This window comes from Pleurodeles waltl, chromosome 9 (genome assembly GCF_031143425.1).
Source record: "Pleurodeles waltl isolate 20211129_DDA chromosome 9, aPleWal1.hap1.20221129, whole genome shotgun sequence".
Taxonomy (NCBI): Eukaryota; Metazoa; Chordata; class Amphibia; order Caudata; family Salamandridae; genus Pleurodeles; species Pleurodeles waltl.
Genome location: NC_090448.1, coordinates 146192240 through 146217325, shown reverse-complemented (window position 1 = coordinate 146217325; position 25086 = coordinate 146192240). Strand labels below are relative to the sequence as shown.

The window sequence follows — 25086 nt, the reverse complement described above, 5'->3', positions numbered from 1 at the left end:
TGGCACTTTTGTTATGCATAACACCTCACACATGCACTGATATGATCCACCTACAGCACTCGCCGCTTTGACCATTCAACCAAAAGTGAGCAAAGGAACTCTCAGAGAAAAAGTCAAACACCTATCTACTTAAATTGTCTTTTTTGCCACACTTAGTACGGCAGTATTTACAGTTTAAAGCAATCAGTTATATAGCCTGACATATTTCCTATGTTTGTGACACGATTAAATGTATTAATGTGGTATCAGGGTCATTTGTGACTATTTGGTCCTGTATACTTTTCTCATATAGCAATGCCTCTATCGCCCAGTTTTTTATCATATTGAACAGCAGAGACAAACGTTTTCTCATTTTCACATAATCTGTAAAAAAATAAGATTATTACATTGAGGTATATACAAGCCTATGGCTGTGTACTTCAAACATTACAACGTGAGTTATTTCCCTTTTGTGTAAATGCATTTCGTGACTAGAAATTAAATTCGAATTTGCAAATAATTCGTCTTCGCTCAAAACTGCAATCCGTTTCTTCATGGGTGCATTAGGAGTTTCTTGTTAGCAACTGTAATACAAATCTGTGAGAGGGAGGTAATCTGTTACACTTTTGACTGTGACATCAGGCCTAGTGCTTCTTTATATAGAATTAGTTTGTGTGGTTTTCTGTTAGCATTTTTTTAAAGTAAGTGATATGTTTACTTTCTATGTTAAAACGAAAGTAGATTTGCAAGGAACCTCTTCCAGTGACATGCCTAATTTTCTTCCATGTCAAATTTTCTTCCGTGCAGCTTTGCCATATCATTGCTTAAATAAAGCACTTCGAAAGGAGATATTTTGCATTGGTGTTAAATACATATCAATTCCTTCATTAAAAATCTTCATATCTGACTTTCTTTCTTTACAATTCTGAAGGATAGTTTTCTTGAGAATTCTATGACCGAGCTGCATTGCAACTAATAAACTGGAAGCAAGCTTACATTTATGTGTTTTCCTTGATATGGTAGTATTTGGGAACTCAAATAGCATTTATGGAGATGATTCACAAAGTGCACTTAGAAGATAATGCAGGACTCCATTTCTACTACTTACTACGAAATGCAATTCATAAAACTGAGGGTAGAGATCTCAATCTATTCCTCTCCTATCTCTTTTGTGCAGAAATCTCCTCTCAGGTGGTGTTCTCTGCACACATAAGTATTCTAGTGTGCAGTGAATGAGAGACCAAGAGAAGTGGTGCTAAAAAGGGCATAATTACTCAAAAATGAGTGGGGTTAAGAGAATATTATGAATGGTTTTGGGGGGAATATGCTAATTTAAAACGTACAACCACAAAAGTGTAACACTTCCAAAGTTCTTAAGTTAATATAACCCTTTTGATATCAAAATAGGCTTAAATATATTCCAGCACAGATCTCTAGTATGTCAAGCACTACCCATGATAAAGCGCTGATACTGCAATGGAATGTACTTCCAAAGAAAACAATAGAGGCTGGAATTAACTAAGACCGAGCTAAATTAATTTTAAGTCTATCTATCTATCTATCTATCTATCTATCTATCTATCTATCTATCTATCTATCTATCTATCTATCTATCTATCTATCTATCTATCTATCTATCTATCTATCTATCCATCTATCTATCTATCTATCTATCTATCTATCTATCTATCTATCTATCTATTAAATTGTTGTCTCTGCTTAAAATGAACATGGATTCCCTTGGGAATTGTGTGATGCTTGTGTCCTAGACATAGCATATTATGTAGGGTGGTACAGGTTCCTCCTTCTCAAATTCCAGTATTTTGTCTGGTACTGCAATCTCTGTGAAAGTGAGAAGTAGTGGGGCTGAATGATCCTGTAATACATGTCTAGATCTGCCGTCCCATCTCTAAAGGATGTGATTGTAAGTATACCTTTTTATTTTCTCTGAGTCTATTTAAAGTAGTTTGAAAGGCTCTAACTGAAGAAATGATATGTCTGGTGACACTGCATAAACAGTTCTTTTAAGGTCTCTTTAATACATATATCAGAAAAACAAGGTTTTTGTATTTTTGGGCAGTAATATGGAGTCTCTTTTCAGGCCTGTCATATCCGGCACCTCTAGGCAAGCTAGGTATGACCTGCCTTATAGGTGATAATAGCAGTGACATAGTACATTAGTGCCACTTTAGAGCCCCTGATGCTTTAGCCATGATATATGGCCACTGTGCTGTAAAGTGTGGTACTTATTTTCAAGTTTTCTTTGCTTGAAAACATTTGATGGGACTCCTCTTCTTTTTCTGGCTTGGTGAAACTTGAGGCAAGTAATCTCTCCCTCTCAATTTTCAAAGCTGATACTAATTGGTGTTTGTGGAGTTGCCCAAATCCAGGTTGCTGAGGCTAGAGGAAATAGAAAAGACAAAATAAAGAGAACTGGGAGCCTCAGGGACAATCACAGCTGTAATAGGAAAGCACTGGATTCCCACAGAGATAGTCACAAAGAATAAGCACTTTAAGAATTCCTATTGGTTGCTAAATACTTCTCACTGATGTTCACCCCTCCCTACCCTCTTTTGGGTCAAATGGGCCAGATGCATTAATGCTAAGTGTAATTGTTGATAAAATGTCATATGTCATATGTCATAAGAAGCAGCCTGTGCCAGGAAGTGTTTCTGAGAGGTATTTCACTCCATTTCCTTCACTGGAGCTGAAAATGCATTAGAAAAAAAAGGATACCTTTGCAGGTAAACCATCTAACTCTTTCTTCTGCAGTGGCCTTTGCACATCTACCACAAAAGAAAGAAAACATGGTTGGGATAACTAAAAAAATGAAAAAAAATGGAGGAAGCTACAGCGCGATTGCACACCACGCTCTTTTCATTTTTGTATGTTCAATCAGCCCAAATGCTGTATTTTTATCTATATAACATTTTAAATATATTCCACTATCCAGGAAAAAAGATTTGTAAGACGTTGTATTTATGCAAGAGGCAGATGGGCATACATTCTTGAAATGTACTGGATCATAGCTGCAATCAAAATTACAAGCCAGTTTCCTATATTTTTAGAAGTACTTTATTAACATACACAGTTCCTGGTTTGACTGATTTGTTGCAGTTTTTTCATGAGCATTGTGTGAAACAAGGTAAATGCTATTAAATAACTCATCCTTAGTTCATTTCACAAATCTCATAAAATTTTCCAGCTATAAAATACTCATTTCCTATGAAGGGTTACAATTATACGGTAAGCGAAGGAACGTCCTATTCGCCAAGTACTCCTCCACAGAGTTCTTTACAATCTCATTAATATTTTTTATTACAGCACTTCATTGTACATTATTCTCCGGTTTAAGTTCCAAAAAAACGTATTTGAACTCCGCATAGCATTAGGTGCAATAAACAGGAGAGAGAGCAAGGTATTATTCACATTTCTGAAAAGGTGCATGCCAAGAAAGCATAAACGGATATCAGAAGGAACACATTTTCGAAATGAACATATAATTCCCTTGCCGTTATCAATACCAGGGCTTTTCTTCAGACACAGGAAAGAATAGTTTTTTCATTGCAATCACTTCAGATCACTTTTTCAACTACCACGATCAACAAGTCAGGAGAAAATTTGCCTGGAACCTAAACTACAATGGCAATCTCTAGCCAGAATGTTTTTATTCATGGGTACTGAGGGTCTCATTCACGAGGCCCTAGCAGCACACTGTACCACCAGTGTCATTTTCTTTACAATCCGATGGTGCAGTGAGCTGCCCCACATTTACCATGCCATGCAGAGTCACTGTGCGTGGTTTTTCATGGCCTTGTGAATATGGACCCATTTCACGCATAACACTGTGTCAAAGGCAACACCCATAAAAATCTGACAGAATCTGACGAATTCCAAGATTTACAAGTCAGGGAATGCATCAGAATCCAGTGCCCCCTCAGGAGTGGCATTAAACTTGTGCAGCACACATAGAAAAAGGAAAACACCATTAATGTGTCCCTTCCTACACATAATCAATCATCCCTGAAATGCAGACATCCTTGCACCATGGTGCAAGGGTGCCTGCATTGGCGCTAGGCAACAATTTCTGCACCAGCACAGGGGACAAGGACAGGAATGTGCCATATCTTATAGATGCAGCGCAACCCTGCCTTTTTGTTTTGACACAGGGCAGGGCAGCGCAGCAAAACATAGTAAATGAGGCCCTGAGTTTTAGTGTTGAGCGCAAGTTTGCTTGATTCGTGGGCTTGTCTTTTGAAATTCACTTGATTCAATTACTGAAAGGCATGCATACGTCATGCCTTTTCCGGTGTTTAGTCCGCCTCGAATGCACTGGCCAACTACTGAAAACAAACGATGCTCCATGTTTTCGATATGGTTTCTGGACTACTTTTTCTCTTTATTTTGTAGGCAGCGCAATCTCACTGGGCACTAGTCGAGCGCTTTGCATGATATCAACCTGTTACAAGGATATTTGCACTTTTGCTGGTTATAGGGATAATTGCACTTTTGCAGGTTACATGGATAATTGCATTTTTGCCAATATGTTTGAATGTGATCGAACTTCCTTCCCTTTCCTTTTGTGTGTCTGCTTTGCGCTCATGGTGGCCGTCGGCTCACTTATGTGAAACTGTTTTACTTTTCATTTTCACTTTATGTGGCAAGAAAAGTCCAGTTAGTTATGTGAAATTGTTTTACTTTTCATTTTCAGTTTATGTGGCAAGAAAAGTCCGGTTAGGAGTTTACAACGCCAATAGCTTTAACTCGAGTAAACGCGAGACCCATTGCATTGCAAATTCTTGTTTTACTGCAATCACTTTAGATCACTTTTGTGACTGCCAAAATCAGCAAGGCAGGAGTAAAATCTCCAGGAGCTTAGGCTACAGTGTCAATCTCTAGCCAAGAATGTCTTTATTCTTAGATTCTGCATTAAACTAAACCATGGTGTGGGGAATCCAAATGTCCATTACGGCATTTACTCGAATCATCTATCTACCAAGATGCATGCCCTGGCACCTGTCCGGAGGGATGATCGGACTGTGGCACAAAATAGGCCCAGGCACAAAATTAAAAGTGCTTCATATCAGAGAATCAGATAGCTAAAAATATGTCCCACTTCTGTAAATTAGGAAAGTTTTAAACGTGTAGAGACAAACTGTATAGGTATGTTGGAAGGCATGGGAGGCTGTGCATTTGTGCTTGCTGTGGGCAGTGTTTGATATAATGTCATAGAAATTACCAGTAAAAGTGGGCCCATCAGACCATAAAATAGGCCCACAAACAACCACAAAACATCCAGTTTACTGATGCGCTAGACCAGCCCTACAGGCACTGCAGGATTGCCCAATGGGCCACTTTAACCCTGGCTATAGACTGTTACAACAGCTTAACGTGCTGCTACCTTGGGACCACGACTTGTTGCATCAATGCTCTGAAAGAAATTTGGAAAGACATATTATTTTCAAACTCATTTCTAATGTATTAATCCTCTTTCGAAAGGGTCTCAAAAAAGTGTGGTTGTACTAAGCTCCACAGAACCCCAGGCCAATTGACAACTTGTGGTATCAATTGACTAATATGTCCACTTTTCTTTTGGTCTTTTCGATTTGCGAGAAATACAAGAGGCAAAACTATGACGGGCATTTCTGCAGTTACAGACATGAAAGCTTGGTTCATGTCATAGTCTTTGACCTCCATTACTGAAAAGACACCAATCACTAATGTTTTAACAGCTATAATGGCCATTTATTGAGTGGTTTTGTTAAACTAATCAAGAAAACAAAACGTAACAAGGATCACTTTCGGGGCTTGAGCTAAATAGCCAATGATCATTGTATCAATGAAAAAGAGTCATTCTTGAGTTGCACATTCAAGAGTTGTTTTCATATTGATTTAGCTTTAACAATCAGTGACTATTTATTTATGAATTCATACGTTTTTTACATTCATTTAAAAGAACGGATGGGTTCCTTATTATATGAACTTTGTATGTGTTTGATTTTATTTTTTCATATGTTTACTTTTTTGGTAGTTTTAGAGCTCTCATTAAAATAGTGATAGCTGGGAGGTGGAAAGTTGTCTCTGTTTTTTGAGGAATAAACTATGAATTAGAGAATCCCATGTTTCAAAGCGTGATCATTATGCCATGACTTGGATCATATGACACATGAATACCAGGTGGGTGTAGAAACCAATGTGGTAGCCAGAGGCTCTCTGGCCTTAGTAAGAGCTGTGATTGAAAAGTGTCAAGCATGCATTAGGATGTCTTATTTTTTTATTTTTAATCCCTGAGTGACTGAGATAGAAGAGATATATTCAAAACCTGTTTCCATCAACTCACCTTGTGAATAATCATGCCTTTTCCAGCACCAAAAAGATTTAATAAAGGTTTTTGAGGTTTAATAAAACATCATTAGTCTGAATATTAATCCACAAAAATTGTGCATCACAGCCATTATAAATTCTCAATTTATGGAATCTTATGACTTCTCACGTGCATGATCCCATCCGCATTATCATCTACAACGCTCCCAAAAAGTCACTTAGCCAGATGACAAATCTGATTGTTACTCATCATCAATCCCTATATATATAGATATATATGTGTATATATATATATATATATATATATATATATATATATATAGTAAATCAACAAAATAACAGGCCACTGGATCACTCAGCTGGTTTCAGTTCAAAGTTTTATTGACAGACGCGTTTCAGCACCCATGCCTTTCTCAAAGTCAATTACATGGAGAGTGTGTGGTCATTAGCCTTTTAAATCATTCCCACTGCATATGCTTCATGGAAATTGACAGAGGAGTGTAAGTTCTTCCCGCATCACTGATCTTCCATCTATCATCACTGCATATGTACATACTTATTTATGTGATCACAACACTATGCTTTAATTCGGTATAACCACTATCCCAATAAGCCTTCACCAAAAAACTGCTTTCTCTTCATTTTAAGCATTTTACACAGTCCTCCGTTTTCACATCACGATCATCCTGGCAATTTTCTCTCCTTACAACATTGAACTCATTGCCCTTGTTTTATCGCTTTCATCCATAGTGCTGATAACGTGCCAGTAATTGTCTCCCATAGTTACAGGCAATTCAACATTTAGTAATGTCCCTTTTTTGGTGCTGCTACGTGCCAGTTCAAAAGCAGTGGTTGTGGCACTGTATATTAATGTCTTTCCACAATGCCACAGATATGCGTGAACACTTAAGTGGATGTCTCCATTCGTGACTGTGGATTCACACGACTAATTGTAAACCAACAGGCTCCTCAAAAATCCCAAGGAGCTACTGGAGCACCCAGCGGGTGTCAGTTCAAAGTTGTATTGACTGACGTGTTTCGACGGCCATGCCTTTCTCAAAGTCAGTTGCATGGAAAGTGTGTGGTAATTAGTCTTTAAATCATTCCCCTTGTTTATCCTTCATGTGAATTGCCAGAGGACTGTAAGTTCTTCCCACATTGCTGGTCGTCTGTTTATCATCACTGCATATGTACATTCTTTTTTATGTGATCATGACACTATGCTTTAATTTGATATAACCACTCTTAGGTTAAGCCTTCACAGAAGGAAAAATGCAGCACACATAGAAAGAGGAAAAAAATTAAGATATTTCTCGCTGTTAAGTCACTTCTACGCCACCCCTGGGCTGGCGTAGTGTTTTGACGCATTCCCATGTTTACAAAACCTTGTAAATCTAGGAATGCATCAAAATCCATGGGTCTTGTGTGGGAACACCCACGGAACACCCATGGAAATGCCTCCCATACTCAAAGTAAGGCAACGCAGTGACTTGCGCTGCGTTGCCTTACTCCATATCCACAAGGCCATGTAAAGCCTTGCAAAGGGGCTTTGTGTGGTGTTGTAAATATGGGTTAGCAGCCTACACCACCAATGCATAAAAAAAAGTGATGCATCGGTGGCACAGGCCTCTTGTAAATATGGGCCTGACTCTTATACTTCCTGTATTCCCTGGGAGGATGGTGCAGTTGGATGTCTTTTGTAGCTTTCCAGAAACATTTATGCTGATTGGCAAGTAAGATGCAATGCCATTGTTGACTGTTTTCCGGGCGATTCAGCGGGTGTTGCAGATGAAATGGGTCGGTCAAGGGAGCAAGTGGACATCTGATGAGAATTCCAGATATCCTGCAAATGTCTGAAAACATTTGATGAAGTAACTGACAACATGTCTGATCTCCTCAGGTAGACTGTGAATTTCAGTACGGCTGGTCAATAGATCAATGTCCAAGTGAAATGTGACCAATAGCTGGGCAGCCATTCTGAAGTTGTTTCTGGGGTTTCATGGCTTCACTTTGTGGAGCAAGGAAAGTTAATGACTGCAGTCTTGGCTTTGGTTGGGTGTAATGTCCTAAAGCTGAGTTTGCCATCTATATGGAAACCAAGGGATAGGGCACTGTCTTAGCATGAAGTCTTCAAACTCATGTCATTAATTTATTCCTTCACATGCTACTGTTTACTGGAGAAAGAAGCAAGGAGAAAAGGCTCGAGTTTCTGAGGTTAAACTTGAAATAATCAAAACGCATCTGAAATAGATTGTAGCAAGGCAAGTTTTATGCACTTTATGTAATGGGCATATGTTTCCCCACAAAATACATAAGGGTCATCAGCACACTTGTGGCTGCTGATTTCCTTGTTGGTCAGGACACCAAGTTATGCCTGCATATTTGGAAGTTACTTGCATGATGATGGAGCCATGAAGAACACTTCAGGTTACAAAGATAGACTCTGATCTTGAGGAGATCACCTGAAAAAGGAGAGTGCCATCAACAACTTCAATGGTTGCTATCTCCATGTTGCACTGGGACCTATGTCAACATTGACAGTTCTGTGGGAGGCCTTACAAAAATAGGCCAACCTGCCCCCAAGGGGGGAAAAAATGGCCAACAGTAATGTGCACCCATGGGGAGCCACCCTTGCCCAAGGGGCTGCCCCCACAAACAAAACACACACACCAAACCCTGGTGCCTAAGTGGTTTCTGCCACCCCATTGGAGCAGATCAGCCTAATAGAAATAGGCTGATCTGCCTGCAAGGGGGCTGAAATGGGCTAAAATAAAATTGTCCCCTAGGGGAGTGACTCTTGCCTAAGGGGTTGCTCTCCATCTGCATTTCTCAGAGGGGTAACCTCTGATTAGGTCAGCACGCAATTGTGCGCTGACAACATCAGACATAACTTGGGGGGGAGGGCGAGGGTGGAAGGGGAAGCGATTCCCCATCCCTCCATGCTCAGGGGAGGGCCGGATGCAGAACATAACGGTTACGTCCTCGGCACCCAAGGGGTTACAATTTCTAACCTATACTTTGCCATTTTCTGGGATCGAACTAAAGCCCTGCCAGAGAAAATAGCTTTTGAGGCCTAGTCATGGGAGGGACATGGCTATTTTAGTTTTTCAGATGATCCACCTTTAAATATGAAGCACCCTACATTGTGGATGACAACTTCTACTTAGGGGTAACATAATAATATTTAAAAGCATGGGCCCCCAACTGTCAAAAGCAGCTATTTTGACAGGTCTGTACAACAGGTTTTAGCCTGCTACAGTATATAAAGTTTAGGACTAAAACCATGTTTTGACTGTAGAGGATGATGGCACAATCAGTTCTGCAGTCCAAGTGTGACATTTAACTTTCCATGTAATGAGTGAATTTCTGCACCATATACTATGGTGTATAGGAAAGTTAAATATGCAAATTCCGGTCAAGCCAATTTAGATGGGTTAAAAGGGGAACACAGGTAATTTACTCCTCTTTTGTACGATCAAAAACAAGCAAAAATAAGATCTAGAAAAAAGCAAAAAATCTGGAGTGACCATGCAGAAAAGATAGATTTGCTAGAGGCACAATTCTAAAAATTGCTATTATACACAAGACAGTGTTTAACCTTTTCTTTGACAATTCTGTGTTGTTGGAAACCCTGAAGAGAGGCACACTCATTCTACTCATGGCAGATGACCCATTTAATTGGACTTCCTTCTTTTTGAAACTCTGAAAAAGATACTAAGCAACACTTCTGGACTATCCCAAAATAATAGACTGTGAACTCGTAACTGATGCTAGGTTTTAGGATTTCCAACTGTCATTATCTAACATGCATCCAGATTCTGTCTTTGTAAAAGCTACAGTTGCATTCCTGAATGTGATGTGACACTCTCTCACTGCTGCCTCTACTCCTGATTAGTTGCCTGAAAATCCTTAAATCACTGCTCTCCCACTCTGTCATGTCAAACAACGGATAATGTTCATCTAGCAAGGCCTACATTTCAATATGGTATTTCCAGTCCCTGCAAGAGCAATTAATAGTGCTGCCTTTTATAGTGATGTCCAGAATGTAATGTCCAATATTGGGTCATCGTTAAACACTTCACAGGAAAAGACATATGCTACCACACACGCCCTCATTCTTATAGTGTTATTTGTGTATCACGCATGTGCTTGAATTTGGGTTTAAGGTAAGGACTGACAGAATTGACTGACAGCTAAACTCCAACAATAAGCAATCTTGCAGAAAGTCTCTTTAGAGAGCTAAGCTAGCAAAGGAACATTATATCCAATGGGCTGCATAGACATACGAAAGAGAGAGGACAACTCTATTGCATTGGCTAACACGAGCCAGCAGTTCACAACATGGAAACAATTTCAAATCAGCAGGACCTTCACTTTTAAGTGCCTATAAAAATCACATAAATTTAGATAGAGAATCCAATGCTGTTTTATAGCTTCCTTTAGATACCTTTTATTCCGTTGCATGTGGAAGTGATGACAAAAGGGAAGACAATATAGAAGAAATGCACAATTAAATTTGGCTGCTAGTAAAACAGTTACTGGATAGCAGGGACTGCAAAACAATTGACTCTAGTTGACTACATACAAAACATGATCCAGAGATTTGGCTCATGTTCTATTTTCCCATGAAGGCATTCAGTCATCTTTCCATATGCTGCTCATTCACCAGTTTTATGTTTGAGGAAACATTTTATTAGGACATTCACATGCTGGGGAGATGTGTTGTATCTCACACCTAGTTAAATATGCTCAACATAAGCTTGGAGAAGAATCTCTAACAGGAAGGAGTGCTTCATTATTTGGATTTGTTCCTATTTGTAGAACATCAGGATTTGGAAAACTGTTTGGGACATTGGCAAGTGAACCATCTACCACTATGTCTCATCATAAATACTGGAGGTGAATTGCTAAAGTCATCTTTCAGGACAGGTTTAGGATGAAATTGCTCTACACCCTCTAATACTGAAGGCTTACATTTTCTGAGTGCTCATAATATTGGATATTTATTCAGTGTGGGTACTTGTAGTCACGTCCTGTCCCAGATTAGATCTTAAAAACATTAAAACACATTCAGGTTGGTTGCTCTGAAATATTTCACACACCACACCAAGACCCAGGCGAAACTCAACTTTAGGGACTAATCCACGAAAATTAAACCCAATCGCAGAGTTAACATTGTATTTCCGGGCAATTTTAAGATGTAAGCTCTGAGGAGAAATCTGTATGTAAGCGGATTGGTTGAGAGTTCGAATTCTGCCAGATTTGCTCAGTCTCTCATCCTCTTGAGGTCAATAAATTGAGGACCATTGAGATGGGTAATAATTGACACCTTTTATAGCACCTACAGAAGAGACACATTGTTGACTCCTCAATACAAATGTACTGTTTATTATCTGTAATAGTAAAATAATAAATTCACTTCTATTGCCACTGACCTAGATTATAGGGTGAAAAACAGCTGAAAAGAAGAAAACATGGTTCTGCTAAAAAATAGCCAGAGTCCAATCGTACCCTCGTGCTTTGGTTCTAAGACAAGTACTAAAACATGGCCTGCGTGGGACTGAACGGACAAACATGATTCAAAAGTGAACAAAAATGGCGTATTGAGTGTTCTTTTAACTTGACTTCGGTGGCTACAGCAGGCATGAGTTTCACCACTTTCAATAAAGATCTGTGATAACTTTATTTTTCATAACAGTTGACATGTAGGGTAATCAAACCTGTTTATAACAAATCAAATTATTTTGTGGTTCGAATAGATTTGGTATATGATTTGAAGTGGTGCAGGTCATTATGACTATTTTTGTGTTTTTGTGATTTCTTGCTCTTCCGGTATGACAGGCCCTTTCATAGCACTGCCTGTTTTATCATGTCTTAGTGTCAACACTGCCTAGCTGTAGATGTAAGATAAATACTACTATATCTGCATAATTGATTGAACGCACACATTCCCTTTACACTGTACACATATCAGAACACAGTTTATTAGTAGTTCATCTATAACCAAAAATAGCCTCTATCTTAAACTTACTAAACCAGCATAGAAATGGACTGCCTTCTTGTGTCTATTGTAGTATTGTTTTTTCTTACTTAGGCTATCCTTACAAATGCCCTGGTATTTTCAACCTTATTGTCCATCCAAAGAATTACTGTTATCAAGGGTCCCAGTAAGGTGGCAAGAAACTAATTGGAATGCCGGAATCAGTGTTTCTTACATGCATTTTCCCTATATGAAAACAACTTGCAATTCCAAAGGGCCAGGTAAGTCCTAGTACTCCTATGCTTGAGATCCACTGTGGGACTCACCCGAAAAGAAATGCCATAAAGTAGGCCCCATGGCCAGATTTGCTCCTGCGGGTTGGTGGATCCATCACTGATTCCCTCATTATTCATATAAACAATTTCACCTCCACCACTAAATACTGTCTTTCAAATTGTTAAAGTTTTTGATAGTCTTCGCCATCACTGCTGTTTTTCTTGGCACTTCTTTCTGGAGAGTCCTTTAGTAGCACCCTGGTAATGGGATATACCTATGAACCTTTCCCTATGTCAGATTCGATTGGGCCTTAGGTACGTACTGGCGCCCATTGTAACCCGTATTTACTTCTGTATATGCTCACGTGTTATGAATTTCCCTGAACCCATGAGTACTTCTCTGTGTGCTCTTGCTTCCTTATTTTACTGATGATGAACTTTGCAGTAATTGCAAGGAAGAAATGTCATCAAGAACTACAAAGCCAGATTCTGGGACTATCATTGACAGTGTTTACATTTACTGGGATCATGCTTATCTCTCCTGTTCCATGCCCTTCTCTTCATTAACTATTTTTTAAACCTCAGACAAAATGTGTTATTTGTAGATACATTGTATTATCACTTTTTTTAAAGCATTTAACATTTTTGACTTTGTACAATTGATTAGAAAATAAGTTGTATTATTTTCCATTCACTGTGTTTAAAGTTTGTTTTCCTTATTTTTCTGCTGGGCTTCTTTTACTTATTGATGTACTGTGCACATATTTTCTATCCATGTTTTTCTTAAGTTCATCTGTAATAAATTAATTCTCAACCGTTATTAGCCCAGTTGAGGGCCAAAATGTGACGTACGTCTTCATGGGACACAGAAAAGTAATATTAATGTTGCAGTGGACTATGAGATTTGCCATCAGCCTAAGGATTTCAACAAGTAAGGTACGAAATGAAAAATATTGAAGGAATAATTAACAAACAATTGACTACCCACATATAATGAGTTAATAAGAACTGTAACTGTGTTGATGTATTTTCCTCACAGCAGCCCTCTATTCCATGTCAAACCACGTAAATGCTGGGTGGGGAAGAAAAGTTGGTGCCCCACAGCTGTCTTTAAAGGAACCCTGCCAGATGATTGTTTTTCATCTTAAGGTGTTAACATTTTAAAACCTTTTGAATAATTGTTGTTGGAGACATTTTTAATAGTTCCATATTATGACTTTTACCAAATCCACTGACCTACAAATTGCTTAGTTGAAAGCAGAACTACTCACAACTAGGGACACATCTGCGACAATGTTAACAGTGTAGGTCAACAGTATACAAATATTAAAATTGAAATCAGGATGACCAAAACGTGTTATTCAAGGGTTTAAAGTGTATGTGCTACAAACAATATGTGATGCCTCTGCTGCATTAGTTTCTTTCTTGATGTTATACTGCGTATGCAGAAATATACATTTGGGGGCATATTTACCAATCTTCCACACACCACAGTGCCGCAAGCCATCTTGCTGCTCTGCACTGCGTGAAAGGGCACAAATGCACCACAATTAACAATATAGTGAGCATTCCAGTCATTTTGTTGCGCTGGCACACTTTTGGCTGCCTAGCGCCAATGCAGGGAACCTTATGTCATGTTGCAAGGGCGCTTGAATTGTAGGCAGGATTGTTTTTGTGCAAGAAGGGACACCTTCCGGCACAAAAACAAACCTTGGAGGCATTTTCCTCCCTCAGTGTGTGCTGCAGAATGCAGAACACTTAGAAACAAGAAACAACAAGGTCTACCAGTGTTGGTAAATATGAAAATGTGTCAGAATCCATGGATGGACGAATGGGAATACCCATGCTCCACCCATTGAAAGCCTCCTTGTCATAGAGTAATGAAACCTTGCATTATTCTAGATGTTTTAAGCCACAAAGGGCCACACAAGAAGGCTTTGCTTGGCTTGATAAATCTCATTTATGTTATGTCTAGCCCTTGTGCCCCCTTTTATGGTGCAAGGGTGATGCAAAACCTTTGTAAATCTGGCCCTGAGATATAGGTGGTCATTCCGACCTAGGCGGGCGGCGGTTGCCGCCCGCCCGTCGGAAGCCGCCTGAATACCGCCCCGCGGTCAATAGACCGCGAGGGGTATTCTGACTTTCCCGCTGGGCCGGCGGGCGATCTGATTCAGATCGCCCGCCGGCCGAGCGGGAAAGCGCCTTCCACAAGGAAGCCGGCTCAGAATCGAGCCGGCGGAGTGGAAGGCGTGCGACGGGTGCAGCAGCACCCGTCGCGCTTTTCAGTGTCTGCATCGCAGACACTGAAAAGCCTAGTTGGGCCCTGTTAGGGGGCCCCTGCCGTGCCCATGCCATGGGCATGGGCACGGCAGGGGCCCCCAGGGGCCCCGCGACCCCCCCTACCGCCATCCTGTTCATGGCGGCTTTCCCGCCATGAACAGGATGGCGGTAGGGGGGGTCAGAATCCCCTCGGCGGCGCAGCGAGCTGCGCCGCCTTGGAGGATTCTAAGGGTCAGTGGAAAACCGGCGGGAGACCGCCGGTTTTCCCGTTCTGACCGCGGCCAAAGCGCCGCGGTCAGAATGACCAAGGGAGCACCGCCGGCCTGTCGGCGGTGCTCCCGCCCCCGTTGGCCCTGGCGGTAGAGAACCGCCAGGGTCAGAATGAGGGCCATAGTGTGTTGATTGCATCAGGGAACACATTCCTTATTCTAAACACTCAGGAATGGCTATATTTTCAGGCACAGTAAAATTGAGACTCAATTTACAACAATAGTGAGTAAAACACCTTTCCTATAAACACATTTTGGAAAGCTTATGTGGAATTCAGTTACAGTGCATTCCTGCTCTTTCAGTATCTGTTTAGCCTTCCTTTAAAATGAGAACCCAAGGCATTCTGAGTCATCATTTGAAGTAGTCCCACACTCTGTTCTTTCAGGTGAAAACTGTATGTGACTCAGAAATGCACAGAGGATGATACTGATCAGATAGGTCTTTAATGCACAAGTAAATAACTGATTTATGAAAGGTGCTTTTGTAATAGTAAGCAACAAGCTGTAGCATAGTTTATATCGAAAGTCAAACCAATACTTCAAAATGTGATTAAACATTCATTTAAGCCTGCTTCTTTCAATTGAAATAGGTGTCTTTTACCTGCTTGTAGTCTTCAGAAACCAAGATAAATCCGTTATTGTCTATGAGGTAGCAGTTGATATTCTGGGAAGAAAGTATGTTTAAAACATTATTACATTTTTGGGCAACAGTAGCACTTTATACAATGTAGTCTACAATCATTTCTATAGTAGCGCAGTTTCACCAAGGGTTTTGATTCATTACTTTTTGATCTGATAATCATAGGATTCTTAATATTGATATCAGAAAACAGAATATTAATCACATTAACACTCATGGTTGACCCTAGGCTAGAGCTAATTTATTTTGGCCAGAAGACTAAAAGCTAAGACATCTTCAAGACTACCCAATGATTTCAGGCAAACTCCAAATCAATTAGTTATGGCATTTCTCTGTTTGATACACATTTCATCTGTGAGGTGACAAAATAATATTTTTGTTGATAAAAAATAAAGTTTCCCAAAGTACATCCTCATATTTGTGAAGTCTGGATTTCTATCCATTAATTTCCTTCAAACAACAGTTGGGCGACTCATAGTTGGCTTCATGACATTCACATGGTATTAGTTCATTGCAGCATGCAATGACACTAGCCATGGTTTGTATATGAATGCCAATTGATTCAATGTGTACATTGGAGATTTAGGGGCACATTTATGGGGATTTGGTGCAGGGCAGTGCAGCAAGTCACCTTGCTGTTCTGCCCTCCGTCAAACTGAAAGAGCAGGAATGCACTGTATCTATAGCAAATAGCACATTCCTGTCCTTTCCCCCTGAGCATAAGGTTACTTGAGGTCGCAAGCGACCAGTGCAAATTCAAGGATAGGGCCGATGCGATGGAGGGTAGGCTGGTTACAGGACCAGGAAGATCCAGCTAACGAAGAACCCTGGATGGAGCTTTGCTCGACGTCGAGAATCCACTGTGTCTCCATTGAGCCATGCATAGGGGGGTCCAGCATTGTTGTAGAGCTCCATGAAGTCAATGCAATGCGTTGTCCTTGAACCACACCAAGCATCATTATCGAGCCATGCAGGCTGTAGATCAGATGACAACAGCCTCTACATTGGCATTGAAGTGCAATGTCGCAACATTTTACACGCACTTGATGCAAAGCATTGGTTCTTGCAGGAATCAACTGTAGAACCCACTTCTGAGGCCAAGGACTGGAGAGGGTCATCTCAGGCAAAGGTGAGATTCACAGATGGCAGAGTCCAGCTGTGAGAAAACTGGGCTGATTACAGAATCCCCCTCACTTTTTGCCCCCCATTTTTACCTGATACTGGTGTTTTCTGACTACGATTGTGCCCTGGGCACTACTAACCAGTCCCAGGGCCAGTGCTCTGTTTAAAATGGTATATGCAAACTAGGTATAATTATATAATTGGCTCTGACAACCTACCTATAAGTCCCTAGTATATGGTAGGGCATGTAGGTGTGGGGATCACAGTGTAGTTAGGGCACTCCTGGGTGCACTGCTGTGGTCTCTGGTGTCATTGTAAAAGTATGCCTGCCTTGTAGGCTGCTTTTAAATTAATAATAACCCCTGTTGGACCTGGCCCTTGTGGCAGGTTCACCCCCTGACTTTTTGCCTAATTCCTCCTATTCTTTCTGACCTCTTGCTGTTGGCTCTAGGACTCTGAGCACTTTATCACTGCTGACCAGTGCTAAAGTGCAGGTGCTCTCTCATCTAAAGTTGGTATGATTGGCTTATACCTAATTGGCATATTTAATTTACCTGTAAGTTCCTTGTACAGTGGTATCTCTATACCCAGGGCCTGTAAATTAAATACTACTAGTGGGCCTGCAGCGCTGCTTATGCCTCCCACTGAAGTAGACCTTCAAACCTGTCTCAGGCCTGCTAGCGCAGAGCCTGTGTGCACTGTTTTCTGCCACAAGGACCTGGCATCTAAATGTTCTTGCCAGGCCCAGAACTCCCCTTTTAATACATGTGAGTCACCCCTAAGGTAGGCCCTAGCTAGCCCTATGGGCAGGGTGCCATGTATGTTGAAGGCAGGACATGTGCCAGGTTGTGTGGTTTGTCCTGGTAGTGACAAACAGCCTAACTTGGTGTCTCACTGCTGTGAGTGCTGCCTTCTAATAGGATTGCATTAGAAATGCCCTGCCTTATGTGTAAGGGGTATTGTCTGACTTATGAGGGGTAGCGTAGGCATGTTTGGTATGGTTGTAATGGTGATAATAAATGCTGCTTACTGGTTTACGTGTATTTTTTATTACTATTACAGAAATGCCACTTGTAGAAAGTGTGCATTTCTCTGTGCTTATGACTCTGGTGTTTTGCAGCTTGACTCCAATCCATGGCTGGGCAGAGTGACAGTTGGGGCTTTCTGCATACTTTTTAAAGAGCCTGTACACAGGGAGGGTGGAGGTATCATAGAGGTGCATCAGTATACTGAATAGTCTTCCTGGGCTGAGGGAAGGGAGAGGCGGGGCACACCTATATTTGTAAAGGCTGTGCCCTGGCCTCACACAGTAGGGTAGTTTATCCCCAACTGATGTTTGGAGCCTGTGCTGGAGGAGAGAGGAGGCACTCCTAGAACCAGTTGGAACTTGTTGGAACCTCATCTCCCCTTTCATTGTAAAACACTGTAAGGACTGAGTATAAGTACAGGGGAATTTTCCCAACAATTTGGAGACTCTTGGAATCATTTTGGAACTGGACACAAAAGGCTGGAGGGACTCACCAGGAACCGCCATGGACTGCTGCTGCTGTGCTGACCTGTGACCTGCTTGGTCACTGAAAGGACTTGCCACCTGCTTGCATCCTCTTTGTGCTGGCCTGTTGCTGGGACCCTTCACCTGTAAGCCTGCTCCTTAATTTGTGCTCCCCAGGGGCAGGGTGCTGTGGCCCTGACGCCTGCAACCTTGTGAAGCACGAGGAGTGCTTCAGTATTTGACCAGACTTAGTGCTTTCGAAAGCGCTTTTCATTTTATAGGCTTAGCACTTGTGGAGGGAAAGCACTGCCTCTTTCAGTCTTTTAGCGCTTGAAACGCGCTTTATTGCAGGGAGGAATCACTGTCACGACCCGGGCTGGAATTGGTGCAGCGCCAGAGTCGCGCTGCTTTCTGTGCCCCGGGCATGAGGAAAACTGTAACTGAGGAGATTGGAGCACGCGCGCTCCTAGCGTGACCCCGGGGTGAAGAGTGCTCCGTGGAGCGCCCACGGGGCACATGCAGGCACCTACTTTGGTGCCTGCCCTCTCAGACGTCTGGACGGGCCGCCTGAGTGTTGCTGTTGACGGTGAGCGGGGACGGAGGCCTCATTGGAGGCTCCCTCACCCCACCGGGCCCCTCTTACTCGTTACAGGAAGGGCAGAGAAGAAGGATGTCTCTCCCTGCTCCGCCACAGCCCGAGGCCGTTGTGTTGCAGGACCACGGGCGGAAGCCTCATCGGAGGCCCCCACACCACCGGCCCCTTTTGTGTGGCCCCTTGTAGGCTGGTGCCAGTATGTTGGCCCCCTTGTCAGAGGGCCAGTGAATGCCCGGGGGGGGCCTCAGTGATCACGGACCCCATGCGGGGCCTGTCATTAAAACGGAGGGGGTTCTTTGGCGTCCCCTCCTCCTTGAACTCCTGCCTGACTTTGGCCCCCCTCATGTGATCACAGGCCCCAGGAGGGGCCCCTCCTAAAAGCAGAGGTGGTGTGTGGCACCCCCGTCCTTTCTAAAATCAATTGCTGACCGTGGCCCCCCTCGTGAGGGTCGGTGGAGGCCTGGTGGGGCCCCCAGCTATCGCTGGCGTAATGCAGAGGGGTGCGTGCCACCCCCCTCTAACCTGGAACCCTCAAGAGGCCCCCACTTTGCACAGGGGGCCCCTTCGTCATTCTTTGGGCACTGGAGGTGCCTTCATCTCAAACCAGATAGTATGAAATGACAATATGTACAACGTAAGTTCTTTTTAGAGACTTTTATATGTTGCCTACCTGTTTGATGATGTTTTCATATATGTGTGCAAATGTTTCTTTAATGGGCATAACATGCTAATATGTTTTTCTGACTTGCCATAAGTTTTATTATGTTGCTAATATGTGCGTTTATGATATTCTTATGACACGTGCTTTAGTGTAATACCGTGTTTCCTGACTACTGCTTATGTTGCAGAATACTGAGTAACCTGTGTGTTATATGTGACTACTACTAGTTTGGAGAGTAACTAATGTGTAACATTCTGACAGCTGCTAAGGTAGCAGGATACTAGTGATATGTGATGTTTGGTCTAATAATTGCATTGTGTAAAATATAGTATATTTTCATATAACTTGGTGTTGTGTTTCCTTTGGGGTGGGGATAGTGCATCACATGTGTTGTGTTTGTTGTGCAAACGCTTTACACATTGCCTCCGGATTAGGCCTGACTGCTCGTGCCAAGCTACCAAGAGGGTGAGCAGGGGTTATCTTGGATGTGTAACTCCCTTGCCCTGACTAAAGTGGGTGGATTCTGCCTGGCTTAGGAGAATACCGTAGCCAACCATAAACTCCATTTCTAACAACCCCAAATCCAACTTTGGAATTGAAAGTACTGGTAAAATCTCCAACTACCTTATTTTCACAAATGCCACTCCTACGTTTTGCCTTAGATGCCCCAAGGGGTGGGTGCAGTGTAAATATAACCAGAGGCTTTATAAAATATGTTTTAAAAGCCCTGGTGAGGGAAAAACAGTCAAAGGCATTTTCCCCATTGTAGTACATCAGCTCCAAAGTCTAACATTGGGAGGCTTTATTAAAAATAATAAAGTTTCATTTCAGGTAGAAAAGAGCTAAATGTGTCCTGCTTGGTATCAACTTAGAAGTTAGAATAAATCCAACATTTTGCAAAGATTGGATTTATTTTAACTAGTACAGAGAAGGAGTTTTAGAACTATTTCTAAAAGTAAAAAAAAAAACTGTAGTGCTGTTTCCTGATTGGTCAGTCTTTGGCAGCCTGAGCCAAGCCACCTTAATGAAGTGTGAAGTGGTCTGGGTGATACAAAGGAAGCATCTAGTGGGAGGAGAATTGCTGCAGCAGATTGCAGAACAGGACGTGGGTTAGAGTGGCCACACTGGTTTTCAAAGGAAAGAAATCCACCTGGGACAGAAAGTAGACCTCCCGTATTTCCAGCTCCCCTGCCAGATGGGAGACCCAGAATTAGATTAGGAGAGGGGGTGGAAGGGTTGTGTTAGGGAAATGTAGCCACACCAGCGGGAGGGCTGAGCCAGATGTAGCCTCTAATGAATATTTTTACAGAATGTTGCTTTCTGGGATTGATTTTTGCCACGCTTTGCAGGAAGTGGTCACCCCAGAAGGTGGCACCCTGCACCCCATTGTTCAGGGATGCCCCCCCAGCTTGCCAACCCAGAGCTGCCCATCAATTCAGATCCATGCTGGAAGAAGATACTGGAGAAGAAAGACTGCCCTGCTGAACACCTGGTCTGCACCTGAAGGAAGGCACCCACAAGGACTGCACCAGCTGCATATTCTGGAATTCACCAGAAGAACGCTTCTGACCAGGTGTATGCTGGGAACTGTATTGTCAACTTCCAAGGAACAACTCAGAGCTTTTGCAACCTTGATTCAAGTTTGTGGACCCAAAAAGTACTTCTGGAAGAGGAGCCAGAAGTTTGGAGCAACTTTGTGGAGAGTCAAGCCGGCGACATCAAACCGTGACCTGGCCTGAATTTCAGGCTGGTCCTGCTGAAGCTCCGGAGCTTTTACCCATTGACGAGACTTCCTGCAGTTGACCAGGACCTCACGCAGAGCCAAGCTGACAACGATGCATCACAAGCTGGCCTGAAGAAGAGCCTCAACCAACGACAATATAAAAAGATCAAAAAAGAGACTAAGACCCTCTTTATGAGTCTGATGGCCCCATGCACAGCCCCATCGCTCATTTCACTGCCGAATTATGGACAGTGAAACGCATGACAGGTGCTGCTGCACACCCCACACCATCACATTGACACCAGCTCCATTAGAAGCCAGCGTCAATGTAAAGGCCCTGTTTCCCGCTGGGTGGTGTGTTTCTTCACACCGGCCCAGCAGAAAACTCAAAATGGAGCCGGCGGGGCCTTGGCCTCACTGGCGGTCATATGTCTGTCAAATGGCAGCAATGAGTTCAGCCGCCGGCGATGCTGCCCGCCTAACTCATAATGACCCCCTAAGTCAGAAGGAAACATTTTGACTGAGCCTACCACTCACTGTATCCAACTTGGACTCGATTGCGGTCAGCCTCAACTTTTGGCTTTGCCCCGGTTAAGTGTGACTAGATGTCCCCAGTTGGCACTTTTTGTTTTTAGGCACTACAAAGCATATTTTTACCTTTAAGCTTTAAAAATTCATATTTCAGGTTCCCAACATTGCATGTTTGTGGTTCTGGTGTCTTTTGAAAGATAAGAATATCTCCTATTGTTATAAACTGGTATCAGGATTTTGCTATGTGTTGTGTTTTACTTATTTACTATTTTGCTTTACACATCTATCGCCTAACTTAAGCCTAACTCATCGTGGGCCAAGCTACCAAGGGTTGAGCAAGGATTAATTTATTGACACCTTGACTGGACCTAATGTAGGATTGTGGCCTATTACTAAGTGTAGGTACTTACTTGCTGTTAGAAATGGGGTTTTTGGTTGGCAGTCAGGTTGCCCTCTGTCCAAGCAAGAACCCTCACTCTAGTCAGGGTAAGTCACACACAATCCAAAATCAGCCTGTGCTCACCCTCCGGTAGCTTGGCACGAGCAGTCAGGCTTAACTTAGAAGGCAATGTGTAAAGCATTTGTGCAATAAATCATACAACACCATAGCATAACACCACAAAAATACACCACACAGTGTTTAGAAAAATATATAATATTTATCTGGGTATCTTCAGGTCAAAACGATCAAAGTTGCAATACGAATTTGTAAAGATATCACTGAAAAGTGATAGAAAGTGTCTTAAGTCTTTAGAAAGTAAACAAAGTCTCTTTCAAACACAAAGTACCTGGTTTCTGGTGGAAAATCTCCTCAGAGGGCCACAGGAGAAGAGGTGCGTGGAAAAAGGGTGTGTGCGTCGATTTCTTCCCAGCACACACGGACTTGCGTCGTTATTTTCCATGCGGGGAAGTCGGGCGTCGTTTTCCGGTGCGCGGACAGTCTCTTTCTGTGGATCGTGGGGATTACCAGATATCCCGGGTCTGTGCGTGGATTTTCCTGCTTGTTTTCCGGCTGCGCGTCGTTCTGCGGGGCTGCGCGTCGAAGTTTCGATCTCACGGCAGGCGTCGCGTCGATTTCTCCTGCGGAGTCGGGCGGCGTTGTCCTTGCGAGGCTGTGCGTCAAAGTTTTGGTCGTCCCGAAGGCGTCGCGTTGATCAGCGTCGGTGTGCGGCGTTTTTCTTGCCGCGGAACAAGCTGTGCGTCGAAAAGTTCGGCGCACGGAGCGTCCAAGAGGAAGAGTGAAGTCTTTTTGGTCCTGAGACTTCAGGGAACAGGAGGCAAGCTCTATCCAAGCCCTTGGAGAGCACTTTTACAGCCAGGCAAGAGTTCAGCAGGCCAACAGCAAGGCAGTATTCCTTTGTAGAAAAGCAGACAGGTGAGTCCTTTGAGCAGCCAGGCAGTTCTTCTTGGCAGGATGTAGTTTCTGGTTCAGGTTTCTTCTCCAGCAAGTGTCTGATGAGGTAGGGCAAAGGCTCTGTTTTATACTAAGTTGTGCCTTTGAAGTGAGGGTGACTTCAAAGAGTCTCTAAGAAATGCACCAAGCCCCCTTTCAGTTCAATCCTGTCTGCCAGAGTCCCAGTAGGGGGTGTGGCAGTCCTTTGTGTGAGGGCAGGCCCTCCACCCTCCCAGCCCAGGAAGACCCATTCAAAATGCAGATGTATGCAAGTGAGGCTGAGTACCCTGTGTTTGGGGTGTGTCTGAGTGAATGCACAAGGAGCTGTCAACTAAACCTAGCCAGACGTGGATTGAAGGGCACAACAAGATTTTAGTGCAAAGAAATGCTCACTTTCTAAAAGTGGCATTTCTAGAATAGTAATATTAAATCCGACTTCACCAGTCAGCAGGATTTTGTATTACCATTCTGGCCATACTAAATATGACCCTCCTGCTCCTTTCAGATCAGCAGCTGCCACTTCAACAGTGTATGAGGGCAGCCCCAATGTTAGCCTATGAAAGGAGCAGGCCTCACAGTAGTGTAAAAACGAATTTAGGAGTTTTACACTACCAGGACATATAACTACACAGGTACATGTCCTGCCTTTTACCTACACAGCACCCTGCTCTAGGGGTTACCTAGGGCACACATTAGGGATGACTTATATGTAGTAAAAGGGGAGTTCTAGGCTTGGCAAGTACTTTTAAATGCCAAGTCGAAGTGGCAGTGAAACTGCACACACAGGCCTTGCAATGGCAGGCATGAGACAGGGTTAAGGGGCTACTTAAGTGGGTGGCACAACCAGTGCTGCTGGCCCACTAGTAGCATTTAATTTACCAGCCCTATGCACATAACGTGCACCTTACTAGGGACTTATAAGTAAATTAATAGTCCAATCAGGTATGATTCAAGGTTACCATGTTTTAAGGGAGAGAGCATATGCACTTTAGCACTGGTTAGCAGTGGTAAAGCGCGCAGAGTCTAAAAACCAGCAAAAATGAGGTCAGAAAAAGAAAAGGAGGAAGGCAAAAAGTTTGGGGATGACCCTGTCAAAAAGCCAGGTCCAACATGACCCCCTCCCAGCCTAAAGCCAGGGTAGGCTAATCAACACTCTGATGGACTTCCCTGCTTAAGGCGATAGAACATGGACAATGGCCCACTACTGCAGGGGCACTCGCCAGTTCTACGCCTTTCTGAACTCAGTGAGGCTTCTTTGTCTATACTCTCTGGGGCCACTGATCTGGCCCATGGGGAACCCTTCTCATCACCTGAGGACCCCATCTGTACAGCTCCTAACTTTAATTTGCTTACAGATGCATCCCAGTATGCAGACAGTATCACCATGGCCAACAAAGTGATGTGGCCCATTCCATTCCTTGGGTCTGACTTCTGTCCCCAACCCAGGAAAAACTCTGCCCACAAGGACAGAAACCAACAGATGCCACTGACAGCTGTCAGTGTTATGAGCCAGGCCCCTGACCATCCACTGCTAGGTGGAGACCCTGAGGGGGGCCGTTGGCTGAGCTTCTCCTCCAACTGGGGGGCTGGTAGGGAGCTCCCAAGGGATTCCTGTAGCATCCCAGAATGGGGGGTAGTAACCCCAGGGGTCTTGCACCCCTTCTCCACTCTCACCAGGCCAGGGGTGGGTCCCTGATACTGGTCCCTCAGCCCAGGGTCTGTACTCTGAGGCTGAACAGAGGACAGGGGTGAGTCCTTCCTCCCCGTGCCTCCCCATCGGGTCTTACATACCCTCCTCTGGGGAGTGGTACTGCCAGACATC

General features: G+C 43.0%; 1 protein-coding gene across 2 annotated transcripts in view; it reads right to left on the bottom strand.

The window, feature by feature from the left end:
* Positions 1–25086, bottom strand: part of CACNA2D3 (calcium voltage-gated channel auxiliary subunit alpha2delta 3) — a 2455990-nt gene that overhangs the window by 201368 nt on the left and 2229536 nt on the right. For both annotated transcript variants that reach the window (XM_069206447.1, XM_069206449.1), the window contains exon 30: positions 15709–15771. In XM_069206447.1, coding sequence (XP_069062548.1) covers positions 15709–15771 — 63 coding nt within the window. The remainder of the gene's footprint in view (positions 1–15708; positions 15772–25086) is intronic.